Source organism: Falco peregrinus, chromosome 19, assembly GCF_023634155.1.
Source record: "Falco peregrinus isolate bFalPer1 chromosome 19, bFalPer1.pri, whole genome shotgun sequence".
Lineage (NCBI taxonomy): Eukaryota > Metazoa > Chordata > Aves > Falconiformes > Falconidae > Falco > Falco peregrinus.
The window spans coordinates 2,323,849-2,346,094 of record NC_073740.1 but is presented as its reverse complement, the minus strand read 5'-3'; the positions used below and the strand labels follow the sequence as shown (position 1 = coordinate 2,346,094).

Here is a 22,246-nt window from a genome sequence, read left to right as displayed (position 1 = left end):
AGAGTGGGGTGAGGGGGGGGTCCCACTGGGCCCCCCCCAGCCCTCGTCCCAGAGAGAGGCAGGAAAACCAAAGTCAAAGAGGAATCGGCATCGCTGCAGCCCCCGGCTCCTGGGGGGGGGCTCCCCGGGACCCCCCCCCCCCCAACACCAGCACCCCCGTCCCAGCCCCAGCACGCAGGGGGGGGCTCCATGCAGAGAGGCATGCGGGGGGGGGGGGGGCGGAGAGGGCTGCACCAAGGGCGTAGAGCGCAAACCAGGCGGCCTATTTTTTTTTTTTTTTTTTTTGCTTTTTCCCTTAATTTAAAAAAAAAAAAAAAAAAAAAAAAAGAGACCAGGAGAAAAAACAGGAAGGAAAAAAAATATTGTAAGTAACTGGGGGAGGGGAGCGGGGGGGGGGGGGAGGCGTACCCCTGCGGCGTCACCCTGACAAGATGTGTCTCACAAACGCTGGGAGGAAGGGAAGGAGACATGATGGTCAGGGAGGGAGCGGGGGCCGCGGCCGAGCCCCCCCCAGGACCCCCTCAGCTCTGCCAGGACACCCCCCCCCCCCCGCCCCCCCCCCCCGGCCCTCACCTTCGTAGTTGATGCAGCCGTTGCTGTCCTCATGCCCGGCCACCAGCTGCTCCACCTCCTCCTCCGTCATCTTCTCGCCTGCGGGACAGGATGTGTCACACACACCCCCCCCCCCCGTGTCACCCGGGGGCGAGGGGGGATCCCCATGACACTGGGGGGGGTCCCCATGCCTGTGTCACCCTGGGGCGAGGGGGTGTCCCCATGCCTGTGTCACCCTGGGGGTGAGGGGGGGCTCCCAGGAGGGTCCCCAGGTCCATGTCACCCTGGGGTGAGGGGGTGTCCCCATGCCTGTGTCACCCTGGGGGTGAGGGGGGGGGCTCCCAGGAGGGGTCCCCCAGGTCCATGTCACCCTGGGGTGAGGGGGGGGTCCCCATGCCTGTGTCACCCTGGGTGAGGGGGGGTCCCCATGACACTGGGGGGGGTCCCCCCAGGCCCATGTCACCCAGGGGTGATGGGGGGGTCCCCATGCCTGCATCACGCCCAGGCGCGAGGGGGGTGTCCCCATGCCTGTGTCACCCTGGGGAGAAGTGGGGAGGGGGTCCCCATGTCCGTGTCACCCAGGGGACTATGTGGGGGGGGGATGCCAGGGTGGTCCTCATGCCTGTGCCACTGGCAGGGTGATGCAGGGTGGGGCACACGGGGGGTCCCCAGACCTGCATCACCCTGGGGGTGATGGGGGGGGGCATGCCAGGGGTCCCCATGCCTGTGCCACCCCAGGGCAATGCCAGGGGGGGAGCACACGGGGGGGGGGTCCCTGGGCCTATTTCACCCTGGGGTGATGGGGGGGGGCACATGCTAAAGGGTCCCCATTCCTGTGTCACCCCAGGGACTATGTGTGGCGGCATGCGGGGGGGGGGTCCTCATGCCTGTGTCACCCCAGGGTGATGGGGGGGGGGGGGGGAACTGAGGGGTCCCCATGTCTGCATCACCCCACGGTGATAGTGGGGCACACCGGCGGTCCCCATGCCTGTGTCATCCTGGGGGTGACGGGGGGGGGGGGGGGGGCACACCAGGGGTCCCCAGGCCTGTGTCACCCCAGGGTGGTGGTGGGGCACACTGGGGGGTCCCCGGGCCTGTGTCATCCTGGGGTGATTGGGGGGGGGGGGGGGCACACCGGGGGCCCCCATGCCTGCGTTGTCCGGAGGTGATGGGGGGGGGGGTGGGGACGGACACCGGGGGTCCCATACCTGTGTCATCCTGGGGTGATGGGGGGGGGGCACACCAGCAGTCCCCCAGGCCTTGTGGGCCTTTGGAATGGGTGGGGGTCCCGTGGGGCTGGCGGGGGGGGGGGGGGTTGCAAGGACCCCGGGGCTGGCTGGGAGCCACCGGGGTCCTAGAGCTGACCAAGCTTTGGGGGCTCTCAGGGATGGCTGGCGGGGGGGGGGTGGGTCTCCGAGGGCTCGCAGGGATTTGGGAGCCCGGGGAAGGGGGCTCGGGGGTCTCACCGAGGGTGACGAGGACGTGGCGGATCTCGGCCCCCATGACGGTGCCGTTGCCCTCCTTGTCGAAGACCCGCAGCCCCTCCACGTAGTCCTCGAAGCAGCCCTGGTCCTTGTTCTTGGCGATGGTCTGCATCATGGGCAGGAACTGCTCGAAGCTCAGCGTCTTCAGGTTCATCTCTGGGCGGGGGGGGGGGAGGACCCACACCGTGGGAGAAGGCCGGGGGGGGGCCTGGAGGGGGGGGCCTGGGGAAGCTGGGGGGGGGGGGGGGGGCTCCCCACTCACCATCGCTCTTGGGGTTGCCCAGCACCTTCATGACCTCGGCGTTGGTGGGGTTCTGCCCCAGCGCCCGCATCACGTCCCCGCACTGGCTGTACAGGATCTTCCCGTCGCCGGTGCGGTCGAAGAGCTGGAACGCCTCCTTGAACTCTGCGGGACCCCCCCCCCCCCCCCCCGGCGTCAGCGCTGCGGGGACCCCCTGCTGCACCGGGACCCCCCCACCTGCCCCCCCCCTCCGAGGGACCCCGTACTGACAGCCCCCGCCACCAGCATCCCCAGGATGCCATGCCTTGGGGACCCTGCACCTTGGGGACCCCGCGCCTTGGGGACCCCATCACTGCCCCCCAGGGGACCCTGCAGGATCCAGACACCCCACCCCCCCCCCCCCCAAGACCCTTCCTCCCCTCCACGCCGAGGGACCCCACACTGACAGCCCCCCACCACCAGCATCCTGGGGACCCCATGCCTTGGGGACCCCATCGCTGCCCCCTGGGGGACCCTGCAGGATCCAGACCCCCCCTCCCCGAGGGACCCCACACTGACGGTCCCCACCACCCGCATCCCCAGGACCCTGCACCTTGGGGACCCCCATCACTGCCCCCCAGGACCCTGCAGGATCTGGACACCCCCAGACCACACACCCCCCTCCCCCGAGGGACCCTGTGTCTGTTGTGTCTAGTGCTGACAGCCCCCACCGCCTGCATCCCCGGGACCCCCAAACCTTGGGGGACCCCATCACTACCCCCCGGGGACCCTGCAGGATCTGGACCTCCCCTCACCCCCAAGGGACCCCTCACTGACGGCTCCCGCCACCTGCAGCCCCGGAACCCCACGCCTGGGGGATCCCATCACCAACCCCACCAGGGACCCTGGAGGATCCGGACCCCCCCAGACGCCCCACAAGGGATCCCTCACTGACTGTCCCCACCACTGACATCCCTGGGACGCCATGCCTTGGGGACCCCATGCCTTGGGGACCCTGCAGGATCCGGATGCCCCCCTCCCCAAGGGACCCCTCACTGACAGCCCCCACCACCTGCATCCCAGAGACCTTGCGCCTCGGGGACACCATCACACCCCCCACGGGACCCTGGAGGATCTGGACCCCCCCCGGACCCCCTCCAAGGGACCCCTCACTGACTGCCCTCGCCGCCTACACCCCGAGACCTTGCGCCTTGGGGACCCCATCACACCCCCCGCCCCCCGGGGATACTGCAGGATCCGGACCACCCCCCACCACCCCACCCCCCGAGGACCTCTCACTGACAGTCCCGGGACCCCGCGCCTTAGGGACCCCCCTCACTGCCCCCCCCCCCCCCCCCCGAGGACCCTGCAGGATCCGGACCCTCCCCTCCGCACCCCCCTCCCCCCCCGCCGGTCCCCGGGTTTCGGTTTCCGTTCCCCGACGGGATCCGGTTTCCCGGTGGAACCCGACGCCGGCCGGGGATGGATGTCGCTGCCCACCCCCCCCCACCCCCCTCCGCCTCCATCCCGGGAGGGACCGGGGCGTCTCCCGCCCCCCCCGGGAGGGACCGGGGCGCCCCCCCCCGCAGGAATGCGCGGCCCGGCCCCGCGCTATGCCCATATAAGGGCAAATGGCGCAAAAGGGTGCGCGGCCCCCCCGCCCCGCGGCCCTCCCCGGCGGGTCCTGACATCCCCCCCCGCTCTGCCCCGCACCACCCCCCCTCACGGGCCCGACCCCCCCCCCCGCCGGTACGACCGGCCCCCGCCCGGGCCAGACTTTGCCCCGGGAAAGGCCCCGCCCGCGGCCGAGCAGGAAGCGCTGGGGCCGGGCCCGGGCCCCGCGGCCGGGCCGGCGGGGGGCCTGGGGGGGTTCGGGGGGAAGTCCGGGGGGGGGGCGTGCCCGGTGCCCGGTGCCGGTCACTCACCCGCGGTCTGCTCCTCCGAGAAGTCGCACTGCAGGGAGAGCGCGGCGGTCAGCGGGCACCGGCACCGGCCGCGCCGTCGGGGAGCGCGCCCCTCCCCCGCCTTACCGATCCCCCCCCCCCCACACACACCTTACCGCCCCCCCCCCCCCCCCCGCCCCCCCTCCCGCCCTTACCGACACCCCTCACCCCCGCCTTACCGACACCCCCGGAACTCACTGACCTCCCACCCCCCACCTCACCTAGCCCCCCGCCCTGCCCCTCCCGCGCATCCCCCCCGCCCGCGGCGGCCGGTCCGGGTGCCGGTGCCCGGTCCCGGTGTCGCACCATGGCGGCGGCCGCTCCCGTCCGTGCTCCGCGCTCTGGGGCCCCGGGCGGCGCTTTGTACCGCCCGGCGTCACCGGCCGCCCATTGGCCCCGGGCTGGCGCGTCACCGCGCGCTCATTAAGTGATGAATGATGCATGAGGGGGGCGGGGAGAGGCCAGGCCACGCCCCTTCTCCGGCGGGATTTATTTTGTCTAAAGATGGGCAGGGAGCAGGGCCGGGGGAACCCCCCGCGGCGGGGGGGCCACACACACCCCCACGGGGAACATCCCGGTACCGGCACCCACGGGGCACGGCCCCACGGGGGGACACCCCAATGCCCCCCCCGGGGACATCTCCGTAGGGAGCGCCCTGTGACCGCACCCAGTGGGGGCCACCAGGTGGGGGACAGCACGGTGGGGACATCCCACAGGCTGACATCCCACGGGGACACCCCGGTGACCACACTGATGTCCCCAGGGTGGGGACACCACGATGACCATACCCTGTGGTGGCGTCCCACCAGGGACACCATGATGGGGACAGGACGATGGGGGGCATCCCAACAGGGACATGACAATGGGGACAACACAGGACACCCCAGTGACCACACTGATGTCCCTTCCACCACGATGACCATACCCTGTGGTGACAGCCCAGCAGGGACACCACGATGGGGACACTGCAATGGGGGGACACGCCAACAGGGTCACCACAGGAGGGACACCCCAGTGACCACACTGATGTCCCCACGGTAGGGACACCATGATGACCATACTCTGTGGTGGCATCCCACCAGGGACACCACAATGGGGACATGCCACAGGTTGACATCCCAACAGGGACATGACAATGGGGACAACACAGGACACCCCAGTGACCACACTGATGTCCCCAGGGTGGGGACACCACGATGACCATACCCTGTAGTGGCACCCTACCAGGGACACCATTGATGGGGACAGGACGGGGGGCATCCCAACAGGGACATGACAATGGGGACACCACCTATGATGGGGACATCCCAACAGGGACATGACAATGGGGGACAACACAGGACACCCCCAGTGACCACAGTGATGTCCCCAGGGTGGGGGACACCATGATGACCATACTCTGTGGTGGTGTCCCACCCAGGGACACCACGATGGGGACATCCCACAAGTCAACATCCCAACAGGGACAAGACAATGGGGACACCCTGATGACAGCACCGATGTCCCCCAGGCTGGGGCCACCACGATGGCCACACCCCAGTGGTGGGGGGCACCCCCCCTCCCCAATGACCATCCACCATGAGGGACATCAAGCAGGGAGCACCCCACAAGGGACACCTGTGGCGATATGTCACATGGGGGGGACACACCAGAGACCCCAATGCCCCCCCCCCGACCCCAGGACCCACACGAAGCCGCTGCCGTCTCCTCCCTCCTTTATTAGCGGGGGGGGGGGACGGGGACGGAGCCCCGGGAAGGCAGGGGGGGGTTGGCGCGGCGGTGGCACGGCGGGTGGCACGGCGGGTGGCAGCGATGGCAGCGGCTCGAACACAAGCGTCTCCCCCCGGGGGGGGGGCAGGGGGGGACCCCCCAGGTGGGACCCCCCACGCCAGGAGGCTCCTCGGTGGGCAAAAGGCACGAGGTGCGTAACAGTCTGGGGGGGCGCGGGGGGGCCCCCCCCGGTGCATCTTTGGTCAGTGGCGAGGCGGGGGGCTGGGGGGGGGGGGGGGCAGCAGGAGCAGCCGGGGGGGGTTGGACCCCCCCCTCGCCCTTCCCGCTGCCCCCAGGCACGGCGGGGACTGGGGGGGCTGGGGGGGGGACCCCGCTCTAGGGGCTGCTCCGCTCATCCCGCAGGTCGTACCTGTGGGGCGAGAGGTGAGGGGGGGGCGCGGGGGGGCTGGGGGGGGGGGGGCGGGGGGGGGCACACACAGCCTCCCCCCGGGGGGACCCACTGGGAGGCCACCAGAGACCCCATATCACCACCACCCCCAGACAGCCCCCCCCGGCACAGCCCCCCCCAGACAGACACCCCCCCCCCCCGGGACAGTCCCCCCCAGGGAAAGACCCCCACACACAGCCCCCCTAGGACAGCCCCCCCCCGGAACAGTCCCCCAGGGACGGCCCCCCCGAACAACACCCCCGGGACAGCGCCCCCTGGCGACAGCCCCCCCAAACAACACCCCCGGGACAGCGCCCCCTGGCGACAGCCCCCCCAAACAACACCCCCGGGACAGCGCCCCCTGGCGACAGCCCCCCCCCCAAACAACACCCCCCGGGACAGCGCCCCCCGGCGACAGCCCCCCGAAATGGCCCCCCCAGGGACGGTCCCCCAGACAGCTCCCCTCAGAACAGCCCCCCAGGCACGGCTTCTCCCAGGGTAGCCCCCCGAGATAGCCCCCCCCGGGACAGCCCCCCCTCCCCCCCCGGGGGAGCCCCCCCTGCGACAGCCCCACTCACCAGTGGGTTCCCCCCTCGGATAGATCCACCTGTGCCAGGTCCAGATGGAGCTGGGGGGAGAGCAAAGGCTCAGAGGGGGCCCCCCAGACCCCCCCAGACCCCCCCGACCCCCCCCCAGAACCCCCCTACCTTCCCCAGCACCTCCTTCTCCCGCGACATGAAGGACACGGTGGATTTGACGTGGGCTTCCAGCTTGCGCCGCGAGGCTTCCTCAAGGGACACGTCCCACTCGAACCTGGGGGACACTGGGTTGTACTGGGCAGCACTGGGCGGGTGACCCCCCCACCCCCATCCCATCTCCCTGTGTCGTGTCCCCCCCCCCCCCTCTTCCACCTCTCATTGAAGTCGGGGTTGAGGGTCTTCTTCTGCACGGTGGTCTTCCTCTTGGTGCCGCGGCTGCGGGTCGGGCAGCAGCACCAGGGACACGTAGGGGTCCGGCAGCTCCTTCGACACCCGCCTTCAGCTTCCTGGGGGGGGGGCACGGCTCAGGGGGGGGGTCCCACCCCCGAGCCCCCCCCCCCCCCTACCGCTGGGCTCACCTGCAGGCGTGGACGATGGCCACCAGCTTGTGCTCGTCGCGGTGGTACCAGAGCGTGAGCTGCAGCCGGCCCAGGGGACCCCCCCCCTCCAGGCTGGCTGTGGGGGTTCAGGGTCAGTGCCCCCCCCCACACACACACCACACACACCCGGACCCCCCCCCCACCGCGGGGGGGCTCGGCCATGGGCTCCCCAGAGGGGGCTCATGCCCGGACCCCCTGTCCCGGCTGGGGGGATGCAGGTGGAGCGCTGGGGGCTGGGTACACTGGGGGGGGTGGGGATGCTCCCGGGGGGTGGGTTTATGCCCCCCCCCTCCCCCCAGCCCTACCTGTCAGCTGGGGGCAGGCGCTGGCGCAGCCCCCCCCGCCCCAGACTCCTCCTCTCCCGGCGCCTCTGCGGGCTGGGGGGCAGCGTCCCCCCCCGGCCAGGGACACGCTGCTGGCCCCCTCCTCCACCTGCTGCGACACCAGGACCTGGGGGAGGGGGGGGGGGAACGCGTAAGGGAGGGGGGTCTCAGCCCCACAGACCCCCCGCCCCCACCCATCCCGGCCCCCCCCTCCACCTGCTGCAACACCAGGACCTGGGGGGGGGGGGGTGTGTGTGGGGTGGGGGTGGGGGTGAAGGAAGGGGGTCTCATCCCCACACACACCCCTCCCCCCCCATCCTGCCCCCCGCCTCCACCTCCTGCAACACCAAGACCTGGGGGGTTTGGGGGTGAGGGAGGGGGGGTCTCGGCTCTACACGCCCCTGCTGCCCCCCCATCTTGCCCCCCCCCCCCCCAACCTGCTGCAACACCAGGACCTGGGGGGGGGTGGGGGGGTGAGGGAGGGGTTCTCGGCCCCCCACCCCCCCGCCCCCCCATCCCGGCACTCACCCCCAGCTGCGCCCGCAGCAGGACCTGGCTGCCGGGCCCGCCCCCGGCCAGCGGGGAACCAGCCGTCCAGCGCCAGCCCCTCGGAGGCCAGGAGCTGGGGCAGGGGGAGGCTGAGGGCACCCAGGGGCGACCCCCCCCTCCTCCTTCACCTGCAGGCACACAAGCTCAGCACCCCAGGATAGGGGCCCCCACCGTGGGGCGGGACCCCCACCCATGGGGACAGGACCCCCTGCCATGGGGAGGTGAAACCTCACTGTGGGACAGGAACCCCCACCATGAGGATGGGACCCCCACCATGAGGACAGGACCCTCACTATGGGGATGGGACCCTCACCATGGGGATGGGACCCCCACCATGGGGACGGGACCCCCGCCATGGGGACAGGTACCCCACTGTGGGACAGGAACCCCCACCATGAGGATGGGACCCCCCACCATGAGGACAGGACCCTCACCACGGGGATGGGACCCCCACCATGGGGTTGGGACCCCCACCATGGGGGACAGGTACCCCACTGTGGGACAGGAACCCCCCACCATGAGGATGGGACCCCCACCATGAGGACAGGACCCTCACCACGGGGGATGGGACCCCCACCATGGGGTTGGGACCCCCACCATGGGGACAGGTAACCCCACTGTGGGACAGGAACCCCCACCATGAGGACAGGATCCCCACCACGGGGATGGGGACCCCCCACCACGGGGGACGGGACCCCCCACCATGGGGACGGGACCCAGGGATGGGCCAGGAGACCTGCAGCTCCAGTGACTCCACATGTGGCCGCTTGATGAGGAAGGAGAAGCCTTCATCCCACACGGGCTCAGTGGTGGGGGCACAGGTCTGAGGGCAGGAGAGCAGGTCAGGGACCCACCTCAGCCCCTCCGGCTTCCCCCCCCAAGTCCCCCCCATCTCTTACCTTGGTCTTGAATGAGACATCACGCACGGCCAGGCTGGCGAAGGCGGCGGGTGGCCTTGGAGCCCTTCCGGAGCTGGGGGGCAGCAGGAAGGGGACGATGGGGACAATGGGGCAATGAGGGTGTTGGGGACGATGGGGGCTATGATGGGGGTGATGGGGGGCGATGATGGGGTGATGGGGGCGATGACGGGGATGACGATGGGGCAATGGGGGCAATGATGGTGGCGATGGGGGCGATGATAGGGGCGATGGGGGTGATGATGGGGGCAACGGGGACGATGATGGGGGGCAACGGGGACGACGGGGGCAATGGAGGTGATGATGGGGGAAATGAGTGCAATGGGGACAATAGAGACAATGGGGGCAATGGGGACGATGGGGGGCAATGGGGGCAATGATGGGGACACCGGGGGGCGATTATGGGGGTGATGGGGGCAATGCTGGGGGCGATGGGAGGCAATGAGGGGCAGTGGGGGCGACGGGGGCGATGGGGGGCAATGGGGGCGATGTGGGGCAGGGCCAAGGCCCCCGGCGTGGGGCAGCCACTCACCGGCAGGTCGGCAGCTCGGTCCACGAAGACGGAGAGGAGCGCGGCCGAGAGCTCCGCACCACGCGCCGGCTGCAGGAGGCTGTTGGTGTGCAGCACCTGGGGGCACGGAGGGGGGGGGGGGAGGGTCCCACCGCCGCGGGGGGGCACGGGGGGGACGGGGGGAGGTCAGGGATATGGATCCTGAGAGATGGGAGTGGGGACAGGAATGCACGGGGATGGGGATCCATGGGAATAGGGACCCACAGGGATGGGGATGGGGATGCAGAGGGAGAGGGATCCATGGGGATAGGGATCCATGGGGATGGAGAGGGGGAGGGATGGGGATGCACAGGGATAGGGATGGAGATGCAGGGGGACTGGGATGGGGATCCAGAGGAATGGGGACAGGGATGCACAAGTAGAGGGATGGGGACAGGGATGCACGGGGACAGGGATGGGGACGCACAGGGATAGGGACAGAGAGACACAGACATAGGAATGCATGGGGATTAGGGATCGGGATCCATAGGACTAGGGATGGGGATGCAGAGGGGCGGATCGGGATCCACAGGACTAGGGATGGGGATGCAGAGGGATGGATCGGGATCGGGATCACAGGACTAGGGATGGGGATGCAGAGGGATGGATCGGGATCGGGATCCACAGGACTAGGAATGGGGATGCAGAGGGGTGGATCGGGATCCACAGGACTAGGGATGGGGATGCAGAGGGGTGGATCGGGATCAGGATCCACAGGACTAGGGATGGGGATGCAGAGGGATGGATTGGGATCGGGATCCACAGGACTAGGAATGGGGATGCAGAGGGGTGGATCGGGATCCATAGGACTAGGGATGGGGATGCAGAGGGGTGGATCAGGATCGGGATCCACAGGACTAGAGATGGGGATGCAGAGGGGTGGATCGGGATCGGGATCCACAGGACTAGGGATGGGGATGCAGAGGGGTGGATCAGGATCGGGATCCATAGGGACTAGGGATGGGGATGCAGAGGGGTGGATTGGGATCGGGATCCATAGGACTAGGGATGGGGATGCAGAGGGGTGGATCGGGATCCATAGGACTAGGGATGGGGATGCAGAGGGGTGGATCAGGATCGGGATCCACAGGACTAGGGATGGGGATGCAGAGGGGTGGATCGGGATCGGGATCCATAGGACTAGGGGGATGGGGATGCAGAGGGGTGGATCGGGATCCATAGGACTAGGGATGGGGATGCAGAGGGGTGGATCAGGATCGGGATCCACAGGACTAGAGATGGGGATGCAGAGGGGTGGATCGGGATCGGGATCCACAGGACTAGGGATGGGGATGCAGAGGGGTGGATCGGGATCCATAGGACTAGGGATGGGGATGCAGAGGGGTGGATCAGGATCGGGATCCACAGGACTAGAGATGGGGATGCAGAGGGGTGGATCGGGATCGGGATCCATAGGACTAGGGATGGGGATGCAGAGGGAGAGGGATGGGGATGCACAGGGACAGGGAAGCACGGGGACTGGGATCTAGAGGGATGGGGACGCACAGGGCTGGGGCTGGGGGGGGGGGGGCTAAGGCTCGGAGCCAGCTGTGCCCCCCCCCTCCTGGGGGGCTGTTACCTGCTCGAGGAGGGCGGCGCTGGGGCGGGGGGCCAGGCTCTCCAGCCGCACGTGCAGCCGCCCCGACTTCACGTCCTCCAGGGGCAGCCACTGGCGGGGCAGGGATGGTGGGTGAGACCCCCGGGCACAGCCCCCCGCACACTGCAGCCCCCCACCCCCACTGCAGCCCCCCCGCCCGGCCGCAGCCCCTCTTGGTCCCTCTCCTACCTCATCCACAACGCGGTCACTCAGCACCCGCCTCAGCGGCACCTTGCACCTGGGGGGGGTGGGGTGGGGGGTGAGGGCTGGGCTGGGGGGGCTACCCCACAGCCCCCTTCCCCTCCCCGTGCCCCCCAGCACCCACCGGCCCAGGAAATCATCCTTGTCAATGTCCTTGTCGAAGAGGTCGAACTCCACGTCCTGCCCCGGGACGTTGTCCACGATCACCTGGATGGGGGGGGTGGGAGGTTGGTGTCACCAGTGGGGGCCCCCCTGCATACCCCCATCCCCCTCCCATCCCCCTGCCTCGGTTTCCCCTCTGGATGGGAGGAAATGGGACCCCAGCCCACAGCATCCACGTCCCCAGGGCCAACGCCTGGGGGGGAGGGGGGAGATGAGACACCCCCCCCCGCCAGGTACCTCGTAGACCTCGTTCCAGCGGGGGTTCAGGTCCTCCTTGACCACGCGGCTGCGGAAGGTCCTGCCGGCCACGCGCAGCCGGGCGTAGGGGTCGGAGCGGCCCCTCACCACCCCCTTGAAGAAGTTGTCCTTGGCGATGAGGTCCTGGGCCTCCAGCAGGTGGATGCGCAGCATGTGCTGGGACACGGGGACACGCGGCCACTGGCACCGGGGCTGGGGGGCACGGCCGGGCCCAAGACCCCCCCCCAGGACCCCCCACTCCTTCCCACCCGGGACCCCCCCAGCCTGTCCCCATTCCTCCCCCCAGGACTCCCCAGCCTCTACCCATTCTTCCCCCCCAGGACCCCCCTAGCCAGTCCCCATTCTGCCCCCCAGGACCCCCCATTCTTCCCTCCTGGACCCCCCAGCCTCTACCCATTCTGCCCCCCAGGACCCCCCATTCTTCCCCCCAAGCTCCCCCCTAGACAGTCCCCATTCTGCCCACCAGGACCCCTCATTCTTCCCCCCAGGACCCCCCAGTCTGTCCCCACTCTGCCCCCCAGGACCCCCCATTCTGCCCCCCAAGACCCCAAGCCTTCCCCCCAGGACCCTCCCAGCCCCCAAACCCCATTCTGCCCCCCAGGACCCCCCAGCCTGCCCCCTAGAATCCACCCAGCCCCTGAACTCTGTTCTGCCCACCCAGGGTCCCCCCCCAGCCGTATCCCACATCACTCCCTCCCAGCCCCCCAGCTCCCCCCCCCCCGTTCCCCTCCACAACTCCCCCCCCCCAAGCCCTCCAGCCTCCTCTGTGATGCCCCCCCGGGCCCCCCCATCCCCTCCCCACCTCGGTGCCAAACTGGGGGTTGGGGCTGGCGTGGGGGGGCCGCTGGGTGCTGCTGGTGCTGGCCAGGGGGTCCGGCTGCCCCGAGATGGTGGGGGGGAGACACACCGTTCTCCGGGGCGTCGAGGAAAAGCACCTGCAGGGCTGGGGGTCAGTGGGGGCGGGGGAAGGGCCAGGAGCCCCCCCCCAACTCCCTGACCCCCCCTCACCCGCAGGACCAGCTTCATGTGGAGGCGGCTGCGGGGTCCTGAGTGCTGGAGCTGGAAGGGCTGCGCCAGCGTCAGCCCGGGGGCGTCCAGCAGGCGGGCGAGGGGCAGCGAGAGGGAGCCCAGGCTGCTCTGCCGGGGGTCGTCCTTCACCTGGGGGGGCCACGGGGGTCATGGGGGGCCACGGGAAACAGGGGGCACGGGGGGGGGTCCATGGAAACCCGGGGCACAGGGAGAACGGGGGTCATGGGCGGCCGCGGGAACTGGGGGCACGGGGGGTCATGGGGGGCCACGGGAACTGGGGGCATGGGGTCATGGGGGTCTGCAGGAATGGGGGGCACGGGATCATGGGGGGCCATGGGAACGGGGGGCACGGGGGCCACGGGGGTCATGGGGGGCCACGGGAGGTCCGTGGGAACCAGGGGCACAGGGGGAACAGGAGTCATGGGGGGCCGCGGGAACTGAGGGCACGGGGGTCATGGGGGGCCGTGGGAACTGGGGGCACAGGGGTCATGGGGGGGCCATGGGAACTGGGGCACAGGGGTCATGGGGGGCCACAGGGGTCATGGGGGGCCATGGGAACTGGGGCACAGGGGTCATGGGGTTCTGCGGGCACAGGGGGCACGGGGGTCTGCGGGAGCCAAGGGCATGGTGTCATGGGGGTCTGCGGGAACCAGGGACACGTGGATCATGGGGGGGCTGCGGGAACGGGGGCACAGGGGGCACGGGGGTCCGCAGGAACCAGAGGCACAGAGATCATGGGGGTCTGCGGGAACCAGGGGCATGGGGATTGTGGGGATCCATGGGAACCGGGGACACAGGGCGCATGGGGATCCATGGGAACCAGGGGCAAGGGGGACACAGGAATCCACCGGAACTGGGAACATGGGGATCATGGGGATCTGTGGGAACTGGGGTCATGGGGGTCACAGGGATCCATGGGAACCAGGGGCACAGGGATCACAGGAATCCATAGGAATGAGGGGCACAGGGGTCACAGGGATCCATGGGAACCAGGGGCACAGGGATCACGGGAATCCATAGGAACGAGGGGCACAGGGGGTCACAGGGATCCATGGGAACCAGGGGCACAGGGATCACAGGAATCCATAGGAATGAGGGGCACAGGGGTCACAGGGATCCATGGGAACCAGGGGCACAGGGATCACAGGAATCCATAGGAACGAGGGGCACAGGGGTCATAGGGATCCATGGGAACCAGGGGCACAGGGATCACAGGAATCCATAGGAACGAGGGGCACAGGGGTCATAGGGATCCATGGTAACCAGGGGCAAGGGGGACACAAGGATCCACAGGAACTGGGGACATGAGGATCATGGGGATCTGTGGGAACTGGGGTCATGGGGGTCACAGGGATCCATGGGAACCAGGGGCACAGGGATCCATGGGGATCTGTAGGAACTGGGGACATGGGAGTCACAGGGATCCATGGGAATCAGGGGCACTGGGATCCATGGGGATGTGTGGAAACTGGGGACATGGGGGTCATGGGGGTCTGTGGGAACTGGAGCAGCATGGGGGTCATGGGGATCCAGGGGAATCAGGGGCACAGGGATCACAGGAATCTGGGGGCACGGGGCATCACAGGGATCCAGGGCAACAGGGATCATGGGGCATCATGGGGATCTGGGGGCACAGGGATCCAGTGGAACAGAGCATCAACGGACTGGGGGGAACCAGGGGTCACAGAGACCTGGGGGTCACGAGGCATCACGGGGATCTGGGGGAACCAGGGGTCACAGGGATCCAGGAGAACTGGGGGCATGGGGGAAGGGGGGAGTGGGGAGAAAAAATGGGAGGGAAGGGGGCTGGAGGATTTGGGGGGGGCCGCGGGGACAGGGATGCTGGGGGGGGGGTGCCTTGGGGGTGACCCCGGCTCTCACCTGGATGTCCAGGTCCTGGTGCGCGGGGTCGTGCAGGAAGAAGCGGAAAGCATCTTCCCAGACGGGGGCAGAGGAGTTACAGACCACCTGGGGGGAGCGGGGTTAGACCCCCACCACCAGCCTGGACCCCCAAACCCTGCCCCCCCCCCCCCCCCTAGCCGCCCCCTCACCTTGCTCTCCCGCGTGACGTCCTGCACTGAGACCTGCACCATGGGGTTGGGCTCCTTGCCCGGCTTCTTCATCTGCGCAGAAAGCGGGGGTCAGGGGGGTCCCCCCAGCTCTGCCCCCCCCCCCCCCAGGGACCTGGCAGCTCCGCCCCCCCCCCCCCCCCCAACTCACAGGCAGCTCCTCAGCCCGGTCCAAGTACACGACCAGGATGGCGGCGGACGGAGGGTCGGGTTTGGCTGCGATCGCCCGGTTCCTCTCCAGGACCTGGGGGATGGGCCCGGGGGGTGGTGGTGGGTGAGGGCAGGACCCCCCCTGCCCCCCTGCCCCCCCCCCCCCCATGGCTGACCCTGCTCACCTGCTCCAGCCTGGAGGTGTCGGACATAAGGGAAAGCCACTCCAGGCGCAGGTGGAGCCGGCCCTGCCCCCCCTCCTGCAGCGGGAACCACTGCGGGGCAGGGGGGGTCAGCACAGCCCCCCCAGCCCCCCCGAGCCCCCCACCCCAGCACCCACCTCCTCCAGCACCCGGGCCTTCAGCACCTCCCCGAAATCCAGCTTCATCCTGGGGGGGGGGGGGGAGGGGGAAGGGAAAAGCTGTGAGCTGGGGGGGGATGGGTGAGCTGGGGGGGGTGGGGGGGGCATGGTGAACCCCCCCCTCGCCCCCAGGTACCATCCCGGGGGTCTGGACCCCTTCCCCCAGCACCTGCCCAGGAGATCATCCTGATCGGGGGTCCTTGTCGAACAGCTCCACCTCCAGCTCCTGCCCCGGCACCTCATGCACAATGAACTGGGGGGGACAGGGTCAGCGGGGGGGGGACACACAGGGGGTCCCCCCGCCCCGCACAGCCAGGCTGGGGAGATGGCAGGGGGGTCCCTGCGCTCAGCCTGGCTGGGTCAGGGTGCTGCGCCCCCCCCCCCCCACAAGCTGCCGATGCTTGGGGGGGTCCCTGTGTCCCCCACAACCGCAGACAGGCTGGGGGGGGACACAGGGGGTCCCTGAAGCCCCCCAACCGGTCTGATGGGGGACACAGGGGTCCCTGCAGCCCCCCACATCCCCCACATCCACAACTGGTCTCAGAGGGGACATGGGGGTCCCTGCAGCCTGGACACCCCCAGCTAGTCTGGGGGGACACACACGGCGGTCCCTGCAGCCCCCCACATGCCCAGTTGGTCTTGGGGGAGGATTCGGGGGTCCCTGCAGCCCTCACCCCCACAGCTGGTCTGAGGGGGGACACGGGGGTCCCTGCAGCCCCCCACACACCCAGCTGGTCTCGGGGGACAATTCGGGGGTCCTTGCAGCCCTCCACATGCCCAGCTGGTCTCGGGGGACAAGCTGGGGGTCCTTGCAGCCCCCACCCCCCCAGCTGGTCCTGGGGGGGGACATGGGTGTCCCTGCAGCCCCCCACACCCCCCAGTTGGTCTCAGGGGAGGATTCAGGGGTCCCTGCAGCCCTAACCCCCCCAGCTGGTCTGGGGGGGGGGTACACGGAGGTCCCTGCAGCCCCCACACGCCCAGCTGGTCTCAGGGGAGACACGGGGGTCCCCTGCAGCCTGGACCCCCCCAGCTGGTCTGGGGGAAGACACGGGGGGTCCCCTGCAGCCCCCCACACCCCCAGCTGGGACACAGGGGTCCCTGCAGCCCCCCACACCCCCAGCTGGTCTCGGGGGAGGGATTCGGGAATCCCTGCAGCCCCGCACCCCCCCAGCTGGTCTGGGGGGGGGCACGGGGGGGCGCGTCTCACCTCATAGACCTCGTCCCAGGTGGGGTTGAGGTTGTCGTCGATGACGCGGCTGGTGACCACCTGGGTGCCGACGCGCAGGACGGCGTAGGGGTCCGACTTGCCCTCCACCAGCCCCCCATGAACCGGTCCTTGGACCGCAGGTCCCGCGCACCCCGCAGGTGCACCCGCACCACGCCCTGGAGGGGAGGGGGTCAGCCAGGCTCGGGGGGGGGGGAGTCTGGCAGTCCCCCAGGACCCCCCAGGCAGCCCTTACCCGGGGCAGGGGGCAGCGGAGCTGGGCGGCCTCGTGCAGGTCGGGCACCAGCGGGACCAGGAGGCGGTTGGGCAGGACGAGGTAGGAGGCGATGGCATCCATGATCATGGTGTCCGACATGGAGCTGGGGGGGGGGCACGGTCATGAGGAGGGGGGGACGGTCACGGGGGGGCCACGGGGGGCAAGGGGTCGGGGGGTCGGAGGACCCCACAGCTGGGCTGGGGCTCACCTCAGCCCCGGGATGTCCAGCAGGTGGTCATCCCCGTCCAGTTGATGTCCAAAGTCTGGGATGAGGGGGGGGCTGGTGTCAGATGGGGGGGAGACCCCGGGGGGAAACGGGGTCAGATGGGGGGGGAAGAACTCAGGGGGAATGCTGGAGGGAGACCCCAGGGGGGAAGGGGTCAGATTGGGGGGGAGACCCCGGGGGCCTGGGGTCAGATGGGGGGCGCAGACTCCAGGGGGTAGGAGGGGGGAGACCCCAGGGCAGATGGGGTCAGATGGGGGGGGGGGGGCAGACCCCAGGGGGGATGGGGTCAGGTTGTGGGGGGGCACCCCAGGGGGATGGGGTCAGATCCAGGGGGGATGGCGTCAGATGGGGGGCAGACCCCAGGGGGGATGGGGGGCGGGGACCCCAGTGGGGATGGGGTCAGATGGGGGGGGAGACCCCAGGGGGGACGGGCTCAGATGGGGGGCGCAGACTCCAGGGGGGTGGGGGGGGGGAGACCCCAGGGCAGATGGGGTCAGATGGGGGGGGCAGACCCCAGGGGGATGGGGTCAGGTTGTGGGGGGGCACCCCAGGGGATGGGGTCAGATCCAGGGGGGATGGCGTCAGATGGGGGGCAGACCCCAGGGGGGATGGGGGGCGTGACCCCAGGGGGGATGGGGTCAGGTTGGGGGACATGACCCCAGGGGGGATGGGGTCAGATCCAGGGGGGATGGGGTCAGATGGGGGGCAGACCCCAGGGGGGATGGGGTCAGATCCAGGGGGGATGGGGTCAGATGGGGGGCAGACCCCAGGGGGGATGGGGTCAGGTGGGGGGGGGCACCCCAGGGGGATGGGGTCGGGGGGGGAGCAGACCCCAGCCACACCCTGCTGGTGGGGGGCACTCACCGGGCGCCGGATGAAGAACATGGTGAGGGCCCCCACGATGGGCACGTCCCCGAGGAGGGGCTCCAGGATGATCCGCAGCATCCCATGGAGCTGGGGCAGGGGGAGGGGGGGACGAGCAGTGCTGAGATGTGATCCCGCCCCCCCCGTGGCCATGACGCCCAACCCCAGTGCCCCCCCAGCCCCCCCACCTGCATGCCCTTTCACCCCCGCCTTGCAGAAGAACTTCCTTCACCTCCACGTCAATCTGGACGTCACCCACGTAGCTGCAGAGATGGAGTGTAGGGATGGGAGGGGGGGGGGGGGGGGGGGTCTTCGCCACGACACCCCCCAGCCACCCCCAGCGGGGGGGGGGAGGGGGCTCCAGCAGCTGCTGTGCAGTTGGAGACCCCAGCATGGGGCGGGGGGGGAGGGTTGTGTGTCTGGCTGCTCACCTGATGTTGAGGTCCAGCAGGATCTGCTGCTTGTGGGTGCCAGGGTGGGCTCGGACCCCCAGGACCCGGAGGGGCTGTGGGGGAGGCAGTGGTGAGCTGGGGGGGGTCAGCACCCCCCAGGGGGCACCCCCCACCCCCCCGGGGGAGCCCTACCTTCTCGCCCATGTCCACTTTGGTGAAGGTGAAGGTCTGGAGGTGGGTGCTGGAGGCACGGATGGACGGGGCGATGCTCTCCACCAGCAGCTTCTCCATGTACTGGCCGAAGAAGGGCCAGGCCTGCGCCAGGATCTGTGCGGCAGGACCCAACCGGTGGGCGGGATGCAGGGATGCAGGGATGGGAGGATGCAAGGATGCAGGGATGGGAGGATGCAGGGATGGGAGGATGCAGGGATGCACAGAGGGATGCAGTGGGGCTGGCTAGATTCTGGGTGCAGGGGAGCTGGAGAGACGGACACATAAGGGGCAGGGAGGGAGGGAGCAGTGGATGGATGCAGGATGCAGGGAGGGATGCGGGATGCAGGGATGCACAGAAGGATGCAGGATGCACAGAAGGCTGGGCAGATGTGGGACACGGGGGCGGGTATGCAGGGAGGGGTGGATGGATGCGGGATGCAGGGAGGGATGCGGGAGGGGATGGGCAGATGTGGGATGCAGGGAGGGATGGGGATAGGATGGGCAGATGTGGGATGCAGGGAGGGATGGGGATAGGATGGGCAGATGTGGGATGCAGGGAGGGATGGGGATGGGATGGGCAGATGTGGGATGCAGGGAGGGATGCAGGGAGGGGATGGGATGGGCAGATGTGGGATGCAGGGAGGGATGCAGGGAGGGGATGGGATGGGCAGATGTGGGATGCAGGGAGGGATGCAGGGAGGGGATGGGATGGGCAGATGTGGGATGCAGGGAGGGATGCAGGGATGGGGAGGGGATGGGCAGATGTGGGATGCAGGGAGGGATGCAGGGAGGGATGCACAGACAGACACCTCACCTTGTTCAGCCATTCTGCCCTCTCCACGTCCGGGAAGCTCACCTGCAGGCAAACAGGCCGGGGGTGCCGTCAGGCCGGGGGGGCCCAGCTGGGCGCGGGGGGGGCATGGGGAAGTCTGGCCCCAGGTTTCACTCCCGCTCAGCAGCACGGCCCCACCCGGCCCCTGCCTCAGTTTCCCCAACCGGGCCAGTGGGACACCCCCCCCCCCCGGGGGGGGCGACAGTCACCGCAGCTGGGGCTGGGGGTGGGTGTCACCCCCCTGCAGCTGTTCCCGCCCCCCCCCCCCCCCCCCCCCCCGCGGCCGGGCAGGAAGCGGCCCCCCGCCCCCCCCCCCTCCCCGGGCCGGTGAGTCACAGCCCAGCCCCGGCGGTGCCGGAAGGCCCCGGGGATGTCAGCCATCGCGGGGGGGGGGGGGGGGGGGGGAGGCAGCGGGGGGGCGATGCAGCAATCACGGATCACGGGGCGGGGGGGGACGGACCCGGCGGGAGGCTCAAATGGGGCTCAGTGCAGCCGGGGGGGTCCCCAGCGGGGGTGGGGGGTGGGTGCAGCAGGGGGAGTCGCCAGCAGCGGGGGGCGGGGGGGGCGGGGGGAGACGCCGTGTAGCAGCGAGGGGACCCCGGCAGCGGGGGTAGGGGGTCGTGGTGCAGCGAGGGGGGACCCCGGCAGCCGGGGGGGGGGACGGGACACGCGGTGCAGCAGCGGAGGGACCCCAGCAACGAGGCGGGGCGGGGGGGGGGGGGGGGGCCGGCAGCGAGACCCGGGGAAGACACGGTGCAGCCGGGGCTGGGGGGGGTCCCCAGCAGCGGGGGGGGCACAATGCAGCAGCGGGGGGGGGGGGGGTCCCTCAGCAGCGGGGGACCCCAGGCTCGGTGACCCCGCCGGGAGACAGCCCGGGCGGGCGCTGCAGTGCGGCAACCGGGGCCGCTCCGGAGCCCCCCCGGCCCCGGACGCTGCCGCGGACACACGCTGGGGGCGGGGGGGGGGACGACACGCCCAGGCCCCCGCGCGGTGCCGGTGGCCTCCCTCCCTCCGTTAACGGTTCCTGTGCTCCCCCCCCCCTCCGTTAAGGATGCCGGTGCCCCCCTCCCCCTCCGTTAACGGTGCCGGTGCTCCCTTCCCCCTCCGTTAACGATGCCGGTGCCCCCCTCCCCGTCCGTTAACGGTGCCGGTGCCCCCTTCCCCCTCCGTTAACGATGCCGGTGCCCCCCTCCCCCTCCGTTAACGGTGCCGGTGCCCCCTTCCCCCTCCGTTAACGGTGCCGGTGCCCCCCTCCCGCTCCGTTAACGGCGCCGCTCCCTTACCCAGGCCGGCAGCTCCCCCGGGGCCGCGCCCAGCCCGGCGGCGGCAGCGCGCACGGCCGCCTCCTCCTCGCGCTGCAGGCGGGCGGCCGCGCGCATCCCCCGCTCCCGCGCGCGCCGCCGCCGCCGCCACCCGGCGTAAAGCGCGAGCGCCAGCAGCAGCGCCCCCGCCCCCAGCCCCAGCGCCCCCGCCGCGTAGGCGGGCAGCGCCCAGAGCAGCCCCCGGCCCAGCGCCGCCAGCCCCGCGCCCCGCCGCTCCATCCCGCCGCCGCCGCCGCCGCCCGGGGGGGGGGTGGGGGAGGCGGGCCCCGAGCGCGGGGCGGCACCGGCACGGGAGGGGCGGGGCTGGAGCGGCACCGCCCCTCCCCCACCCCGATCCCCCCCGCCACGGTCCTGAGGGGCCACCGGCGCTTCCCCGGGCACCGGCTGCTCGGGGACCCCGGGAACCGGCTGGGCACGGCCACGGGGCACCTGCAACTGGCTGGGGATGGCCACGGGGCACCGGCTGGGCACCGCCACAGGGCACCGGGCAGCAGCTGGGCACCGCCACAGGGCACCGGGAACCAGCTGGGCATGGCCACGGGGCACCGGCTGGGCACCGGGCACCGGCTGGGCACCGCCACAGGGCACCGAGCAGCAGCTGCGCACGGCCACGGGGCACCGGGAACCAGCTGGGCATGGCCACGGGGCACCGGCTGGGCACCGCCACAGGGCACCGGGCAGCAGCTGCGCACGGCCACGGGGCACCGGGAACCGGCTGGGCATGGCTATGGGGCACTGGCTGGGCACCGGGCACCGGCTGGGCACCGCCACAGGGCACCGGGCAGCAGCTGGGCACGGCCACGGGGCACCGGGCACCGGCTGGGCATGGCTATGGGGCACTGGCTGAGCACTGCCATGGGGCACCGGGCAGCAGCTGCTCAGGGGGCACCGGGCACTGGCTGGGCACCACCACAAGGCACTGGGAACCAGCTGGTCACCAGCCATGGGGCACCGGGCATGGCCACGGGGCACCGGCCACAGGGCACCAGCTGGGTACTGCCACAAGGCACCGGGCACTGGCTGGTCACCAGCCACGGGGCACCGGCCACCGGCTGAGCATGGCCACGGGGCTCTGGCCTCCAGCTGCTCAGTGGCCATGGGGCACCGGCCACCAGCTGGGCATGGCCACAGGGCCCTTACTGGTCATGGGGCACCGGCCACTGGCTGGGCACCACCACGGGGCACTTACTGGCCATGGGGCACTAGCCACCAGCTGCTCACTGACACAGGCCACTGGCCACTCACTGGCCACTGA

General features: G+C 70.6%; 2 protein-coding genes across 2 annotated transcripts; both read right to left on the bottom strand.

The window, feature by feature from the left end:
- Window positions 1–311: 311 nt before the first annotated feature.
- LOC129782889 (myosin light polypeptide 6-like) lies at window positions 312–4,610 on the bottom strand. The gene is made up of 6 exons (XM_055792287.1): window positions 4,506–4,610; window positions 4,182–4,209; window positions 2,299–2,442; window positions 2,019–2,192; window positions 574–651; window positions 312–447 (listed from the first exon to the last, which is right to left on the bottom strand). Exons 1-6 carry the CDS (start codon window positions 4,506–4,508, stop codon window positions 419–421), a joined length of 456 nt encoding a protein of 151 aa, XP_055648262.1. The 5' UTR covers window positions 4,509–4,610; the 3' UTR covers window positions 312–418.
- Window positions 4,611–5,969: 1,359 nt separating this feature from the next.
- On the bottom strand, window positions 5,970–21,220 carry ESYT1 (extended synaptotagmin 1). Its single transcript, XM_055792289.1, is given in 40 exon segments — window positions 5,970–6,339; window positions 6,936–6,985; window positions 7,065–7,170; window positions 7,269–7,343; window positions 7,345–7,419; window positions 7,463–7,567; window positions 7,801–7,842; window positions 7,844–7,918; window positions 8,327–8,400; window positions 8,402–8,486; window positions 9,096–9,190; window positions 9,267–9,320; window positions 9,322–9,339; window positions 9,817–9,912; window positions 11,414–11,503; window positions 11,621–11,669; window positions 11,757–11,839; window positions 12,032–12,208; window positions 12,855–12,950; window positions 12,952–12,987; window positions 13,061–13,210; window positions 14,963–15,049; window positions 15,133–15,204; window positions 15,302–15,394; window positions 15,486–15,575; window positions 15,641–15,689; window positions 15,831–15,856; window positions 15,858–15,914; window positions 16,869–16,978; window positions 16,981–17,044; window positions 17,122–17,245; window positions 17,351–17,375; window positions 17,378–17,405; window positions 18,233–18,329; window positions 18,429–18,457; window positions 18,459–18,495; window positions 18,664–18,737; window positions 18,817–18,951; window positions 19,652–19,693; window positions 20,953–21,220. Coding segments are annotated over 40 exon segments (3,162 nt in total). The 5' UTR covers window positions 21,211–21,220; the 3' UTR covers window positions 5,970–6,305.
- Between the last annotated feature and the right edge of the window lie 1,026 nt (window positions 21,221–22,246).